The sequence below is a fragment of the Aplidium turbinatum genome, chromosome 4 (genome assembly GCF_918807975.1).
Source record: "Aplidium turbinatum chromosome 4, kaAplTurb1.1, whole genome shotgun sequence".
NCBI lineage: Eukaryota > Metazoa > Chordata > Ascidiacea > Aplousobranchia > Polyclinidae > Aplidium > Aplidium turbinatum.
In genome coordinates, this window is record NC_137475.1 from 37,901,025 (window position 1) to 37,908,816 (window position 7,792).

General features: G+C 38.5%; 1 protein-coding gene across 1 annotated transcript; it reads left to right on the forward strand.

The window, feature by feature from the left end:
* Positions 1–6,887: 6,887 nt before the first annotated feature.
* Positions 6,888–7,580, forward strand: LOC145769139 (protein CFDP2-like). Its single transcript, XM_082580731.1, has one exon. The coding sequence runs from the start codon at positions 6,888–6,890 to the stop codon at positions 7,578–7,580; it is 693 nt and encodes a 230-aa protein (XP_082436857.1).
* The last annotated feature ends 212 nt before the right edge of the window (positions 7,581–7,792 follow it).

Consider the following 7,792-nt stretch of genomic DNA (forward strand, 5'->3'; position numbering starts at 1 on the left):
TAATTTTCAATATCGTGACATCACACGCGTTCCAAGGGGGGAGGTGTAACTCCCAAACTCTCACTTGGCTACGCTACTGATCCAATTTGATTTTAAGAAAATCGGTTTACTTTTACTTGGTTGCATAAATATGCATACAAAGCATGAATGAAAATACATCAAAAACACAATGCTCAACTTTCATGAAATGTGTGCATATTGTTTTAAGGGAATATTTAAGCATGAAATATAACAATGCAAAAGAAACAAACCCAACCAAATGTACCTGTGCAGCAACCAGCAAGGACTCCTTATTATGCTTAAATTGGTCGGAATCCATCTGAACTCAGAAGTAGGTACCTAGATTGAAGTTGTTTGAAATGCTTGCAAAATGTCCAGCAGGTTCACTTCAGAAAAAGTTTTTACTAAAACTGCTGGCTGCCAAACTCAAAGTAACCCTGCAACAGAAGATGGGCAATATTCTCTGTCAGAGTCAGTTTCTATACAGTGGCAGAACAGCATTTAATTAAATTGTTTGCCTCATTCCTGCAAATGCAAGTTAAAACATAATCAAGCAGGCTAGAAATGGATTCGTACATGAAACTAAGCCACAACAAGCAAGACAACAAGGGGAAATTTTGAAGACGAGTGAAGGTGTTATTATTGAAGACATCATGCATCAAGTACGTAAACCGACGTAAACCATGCAATCATGCATCTTAATACTTTGCGGTGAAATACCTCAGTCATGTTATACAAACATATTGAAAAATAAATACAGCTACTCAATCCAAGGAAAAAAGCACATTGAGATGTATATCTCAATAAGTTAAATATGAAGTATCATATATAACATAATTAAAAAATGAAAACCACTGCACTTGCTATTTGCATGCCACATCTAGTAGCTCAGAGTAAAGACATGTTGTAAAACAATTTTAAGCTTATGGTATAGCGCACACTAAGCATGCCATGTAGTTCATTAGGGCTATATAGTGAATGATGTAAAATATATACATGCAAAAATGCTATGGCCAGGGCCGTTTGAGAAAATAGTTATCTGGGATTTCTTATCATCAACACCAAATTTAACTGAATAGACATTTTGTACGCACACTAGCTCTTCGAGCAAAGACTTGGCGTTTAGGTCATTTGGGTAAAAATTAGCCAGCACATCACATTTAGAGGAAATCGAGCATTTCTGCTATTGATCTAACATCATTGCAAGTAGCTGGAGTTTGAATAAGGCAAAGCTGACCTCAGAATTTAGTGGAATTAATCTGTTACCACCAGTAGTGACATCATTTAAGATGTTGTCAAAGAAGTAGACTCACTGGTGTCATTACTGCATTTACTGCAACTAGTATATTTTAAAAACTTAGAAATTGAAGAATGCTTTGTATAATTGCTCAACAACTCTTTTTTTAAATCCTTTTTTTCTTTGCTCCACTTTTACAATGATTAGGTATAGCTAATGGATAAATCACTAATGGTACTATATCATTGAGTTAAACAACCTTTGCTGGTACAAAAATTACATTGGTATATCATCAATCTTCTTCTTGCTTATGAGGCAGCAATTCAGGTAACATCTCCCAAATGTTGCAACTAGAGCAGTGTCTTCATATATCATCAATCAATCAATCACAGTCCTGATTATATTACTATTCAGTGAAAAAAATCCAAGCAATGAATAAGTGTACATTGTAGCGTACTGCACAAACTGTACGTATCTAAATACAATAACAAGTAGCCTATATTAAGATTTAAAAATTGTTTAGGTTGGGTACTACAGAGTAATCAACTTGAAACAATTTGAAAAGATCCGGGCCCCTTAAATGTTATTTTTCAACCCATGGAATAACAATGACATTTTAGTACCGTACTGGAAGTAACATGTATCTAAACACAGTTGCCACAAGGTTGAAAATTTTGGTTTCTGTTGTCACTGAGCAATGTTAAACATTTGGTAGCCTACATGGCGTTTTGAAAAAACCTGGGCCCCTCAATATTAGATTTTAAAAATTACATGCATAGGGCATAATAATGATAGTTTAATACTGGAAGTAACATGCATTTAAATTTTCACAAGAGTGAAGTTTCCTGAATTCATAGAATATTAAGTGATTTGATACATGGCGTTTTAAAAATCCGGGCCCTTTAAATGATTAGTTTTAAAACTACACATCATATATATATATGGCATAATAACAATGGTTATTGTATAGAAACTAACATGTATTCTATTTAAATGCAATTATCACAAAACGAAATTCTGTTGTCACACTGCCATGTTAACTATTTGGCACATGGTGAAATGTCATGGGGGCCTAAAAGCATGTAAAGGTGGCCCGACGCGACAATTTCAGCACTTGCCTCACCCTAAAGCCGCAACTGACTTCAAGGATACCGGTAGCTACTTGCTTGGGAATCGAATTGAATTTTTTCCATTAGACATGACAAAAATTACTGCATTTTCTGAGTAAATCGCGGGCCCCCTAATTTGCGGGCCCTGTGCGATCGCACGGTTCGCACACCCCAAAGACCGGCACTGCCTACAGCGAAAAGTACAGGAAATTTGCGCAATACAGCTCGTTACATACAGTAGTAGAGAAGTTCATTGTTTATTAGCAAAAAAGGCATTGATCTTCAGCTGTTTCGGTTTTGACACGGATTTGACACAGCTGTAGAGCTGCTTTTTAGCCGCTGCGAACGACGTAGCAAAATAAAGGGAAGACATTTTGCAAGCAGCAGCGCTAACTGGATTAAAAGACTGACTGTTCGTGGTGAAGGTGATGGCTTAAAGTGACGTTATAATATAAACGAACAAAAGACGTCTGGGGACCAATAAAGGGTGCTGTTACATGCGAATTGACGTTATAGGCGATGCTGTTGTAGCCGAACTACAATGTACGTAAAAGATAGGAATTCTGCCGGGACCGAGCGAAATGTGACGTAATAGGCGAATTGACGTTATAAACGAAGCCGTTATAGGCGAATTCTACTGTAATGCATTTTTTGGGCTATGCACCAGTAAGCTTCAGGCACTCTAGGTTGGTGATTTATTGAAATGGATTTTGGTAGTTACCACTTTTTTTACACTTGGAGCAGGGGTCACCAAACTACGGCCCGCGGGCCGGAACCATAGTATATTTACACTACATAGTGTAAATATAGCCTCAATAGCGTTGTCACATATGGAATTCTGCCCTAATTTGAGGAAAAGTTTATAGCTGTTGAAAATAAAAACTTGTATTTTGGAAATTTTTTTAGTCCTGAGCAAAGATTAAAACCCTAACCTTTCCTAACTTTAATCCTAACTCTGGCAACACCTGATTGTAACCATGGCAACTGTAGTGTCTGTGTATTTACATAAACTGTATTGGAAACCCGTAACGTGCTAGTATATAAATGACTCGTGTCTCGCTGTTTGGATTCTTTGTTCCGCCCAGTGTTGCCAGATTTTTTTAAAAAAAAGAGCCCAAAAATGCGCCAAAGCAACTTAAAAGTAGCCCAATTTGCCGTCGCGACGTCGACGGTTGAGCAACGAAGGCGCAGGCTTTCTAGGGGGGTTTTTGGGCACGCCCCCAAAAGTCATGGGCAAAGCAACATCTTTGTCCATCATGCTGATTGTGTAGATACAAAATACATACATTAATACAACATACAATAAGTACAATGTTCAATATTGAATCAAGCAATGTTCAATAGAAAAAAACTTAGACGAGCCAATGCTATACAAACTTCATACAAATTCCTATTTTCAAATTCAAGATACAAATGGTTCCATAGTAGATGCTAATGCATAGCATAAGCCCGTCAACTCAGATGAACTACCAAGAACCAACACCCAACAAAATTCTATCATCAACTGCTGAAGCTTCATTTTCATATATAGAGCTGTCATGCTTCCGCATTGATGACCGGGGATCAAACAGCATTTTTCCAATTGTTGCAGCAAAGTTCTGATCCTCACAATCGCTGACAAAAGTTGAAGTCCGATACGATTTCGCAGTTTGGTTTTGATTGCAGAAACTCTCGAAAAGGCTCGCTCAACTACCGTAATGCATTGCTGATTGGTATAGGCTACATTGTTAGTGCCAATTGAGCAACTTCTCTAAATTTATACTCCCCTGCAGCATTTCTAAACTCGTACACCTTGGTACAAAAAATACAAGAATCTATCATTGTTTTTCAATCATACAAGGAAGACCAGTTTACATTCAGTAAGTTTCTCCACTGACATTCAATTTTTCCCACTTTAATTTATAGCTTAGACACCAATAAAAGCTTCAAAAATTATGGTACGGTACCGTACTAAACCAAGATCATAACTACCCTATAATTTCCGATATTCGATACAAGTGCAATTTCGCTTTCGCCACTCGCCAGTCAGTCCTTCCATTCTCCCGGATGAAAATGAATACAGCATTGCTGTAACAACAGTCAAAGCTGCTAATGGTCAGCAGTAAAATCAATCCTCATGCCGAATCAAAAAAATAACGTCATTTTTTCCGTAATAAACCGAAACTTTACCAACATTTTCAAAGGCTGGTCGGATTCTACCAATTATTCAGTACTGCCAACTCAAAATTCACTATCAAACAACTTAAAATTCTGCCAAATTTAGGCGCCGTCTCGCGCCAAATCAGAGACTGAAAGTAGCCCAAAAAAGCGCAAGTCGCAAACCAACATTTTTTGGCGCCAAGCCCAACTAAAAGTAGCCCAATTGCAGATAAATCGCCCAATCTGACAACACTGGTTCCGCCACGCAAATACAAGTGCTATGACAAGTAAGTTAAATCTGAACTATCAAGTTGTGTAAAGCAGGCTAGGCGGACACAACAATTCTGGCGACGAGGATATAGTAGGATAATACTCAGAAAAGAATGGAGATACCTACGTTTGATTTACAACCTTTTGACTGTGAAAGTCCTGGAGCAAGCACGTGATGGACCAGATGGAAACGAGCTTTTGAGTTGTATGCTGAAGAAAAGAATGTTACGAATGCTTCTAGAAAGCGAGCTCTGCTGCTGCATTGTGCTGGAATGGCAGTGCAGGACATTTTTTTTACTTTTAAAGGGGAATTGACCAGCTATGAAGCTGCTGTTCAAGCACTAACTAATTATTTTACGCCGTTAAACAATGTCCCGTATGAACGCCATGTATTTAGATCTCTATTTCAAAAAGAGGAAGAAAGTGTAGAACAATTTATAACTCGATTAAAACAAAAAGCAGAAACGTGCAGTTTTGAAGACATGGATGATCAAATTCGTGATCAAGTCGTGGAAAAATGTAGATCGGATGCGTTACGACGGCGACTCTTAGAAAAAGGAAGTGACTTGAATCTAAAAACGTTAAGAGAATTGGCCTTGGCATTCGAAGTGTCAGAAATTCAATCAAGATCATACGGTCAGGAAGTCAACAAAATCTCGACGTTTAAATCGGCTAAGAAAAGCTATCAATCTCGATTCCGATGTTACCGATGTGGAAGGGAAGGTCACAAAAGCAGCGACAGGAATTCTCCAGCGCAAGAAAAAAAATGTAGAAAATGCAATAAAATGGGTCATTTTGCAAGCTGCTGCAGAACAAAATCTGTTGGAACCAGCCACGTGGAAAAGAACCCGACGAATGGAAGCAACAGGACGAACCGGAAAAATAACATTAGACAAGTAAAACGAAATGCTGATCGTGAGTTGGACTATATCTTAAATCTATGTAGTTACAATACTGGAAAAGTTTCGGTAAATGTTGGTGGAATCAATATTTCAATGATTATCGACTCGGGAGCTACATGCAATGTAATTGATCGTGCACTGTGGGAAGATTTGAAAAAACAGCGCATTAAGTGCAAAAGCCATCTTTCTGACAAAACAATCTACGCTTATGGAAGTGATGCACCTTTGAAAATAGCAGGAATTTTCACTGCAGACGTTGAAACAACAAAAAAAGCACTGAAAAATGTCGAATTTGTAGTGATCGAAGGAAAAGGGCAACCGCTGCTAGGATTGAAAACAGCCACAAAGTTACAAATAATTAAATTTGATTCTGAACTAAATGCTGTAACTAAAAGTCCTTCGTTTTTGAATAAATATCAGTCATGTTTCGATGGTGTGGGAAAATTAAAAGACTTTCAATTAATAATACCTGTTGATAAAAATGTAAAGCCTGTGTGTCAACCTGTAAGACAAATTCCATTTAACCTTCGTGACAAGTTGACAGAAAAATTGAAGCAGTTGGAAGACCTTGACATCATAGAAAAAGTTGAAGAACCGTCAACTTGGGTTTCACCTGCAATGATCGTGCCCAAGCAAAATGGAGACATCCGTTTGTGTGTCGATATGCGCCAAGCTAACAAAGCTGTCAGAAGAGAACGTCACCCGATGCCAATACCATTGAAGAAGTGCTGCATGACATGAACCAAAGCAAGGTATTCACTAAACTAGATGTCAAATGGGCGTATCACCAAATTGAATTACAACCTAGTTCTAGAAATATTACTACATTTGTGACGCATGAAGGATTATATCGATGCAAGAGACTGATGTTTGGAGTTAGTTGTGCTCCGGAGATGTACCAACGAGTAATGCAACAAACGCTACAAGGCTGTGCAGGAGTCAAGAATATTTTTGATGACATTATCGTGTACGGATCGACTCAAGAAGAGCATGACCGAAGACTCGAGAAGGTACTTGAAAGAATTCGAGATAGTGGGTTCACGCTGAACAAAGAAAAGTGCGAATTCAACAAAGACAAACTTGTATTTATGGGACATGTGCTGTCGTCTATGGGTGACCGCTTTTGGCACCAAGTCATCTGTGCACCTCCTCGTGGTGCGGCTGGAAGCAGTGCGGCTGACTAAACACAGAGGTGCTGAAGAAAGGAACTGGCCTACCTACTTCAGTACTATGGCCAAGTCCACAATGATGCAAAAGTTTAACAAAAATACGAGAAACGGCGTAAATGGGTCTCCGAGTTCTAGAAACCAGAGCCCCTCGCCCGGTAGTCGGAGTCATCAATTGCAGGGCTCCTTTGATCGTCATTCAACAACTGTAATTAATGCAAAAACATTCCGACAACGAACTCAAAGAATTGCCATATGGAATGTACGAACACTTTACCAACAAGGAAAACTGGACAATATTATGCTAGAAATGGACAGAATGAGAATGAACTGCTTGGGTCTTTGCGAAGTAAGATGGACAAAAACTGGTCAATTCATGAAAGATGATAAAACAATTATATATTCTGGAGGTAATGAACATCAAAGAGGTGTTGCTGTGATTATTGACAAACAACTTTCTAAATCAATATTGGGTAGTTGGCCTAAATCTGATCGTTTGCTTCTCGTAAAACTGAAAGCTAGTCCTTTCAATATCAATCTGATTGTTGCTTATGCACCAACAACGGATGCAGATGACTCGGAAATTGGTGATTTCTACGACTCACTGGATGAATTGTACAAAGAATGTAAATCACAGGAAGTGAATATTGTGATGGGGGATTTTAATGCTAAAGTTGGCTGCAACAAACACGGAAAAACTGTTGGACCTCACGGCCTTGGATCACAAAACGATCGCTGTGAGATGCTCATTGACTGATGTGAAGGAAAAAAGCTTGCTGTTATGAACACATGGTTTGCAGCACACCCTCGACGTCGATATACTTGGACAAGTCCTGGTGACCGATCAAGAAATCAAATTGACTACATTATGATAAATGAAAGATATAGGTCTTCCATTTCTAATGCAAGAGCCTATCCAGGTGCTGATGCAAACAGTGATCATAACCCTGTAATTGCAACAATTAAAAT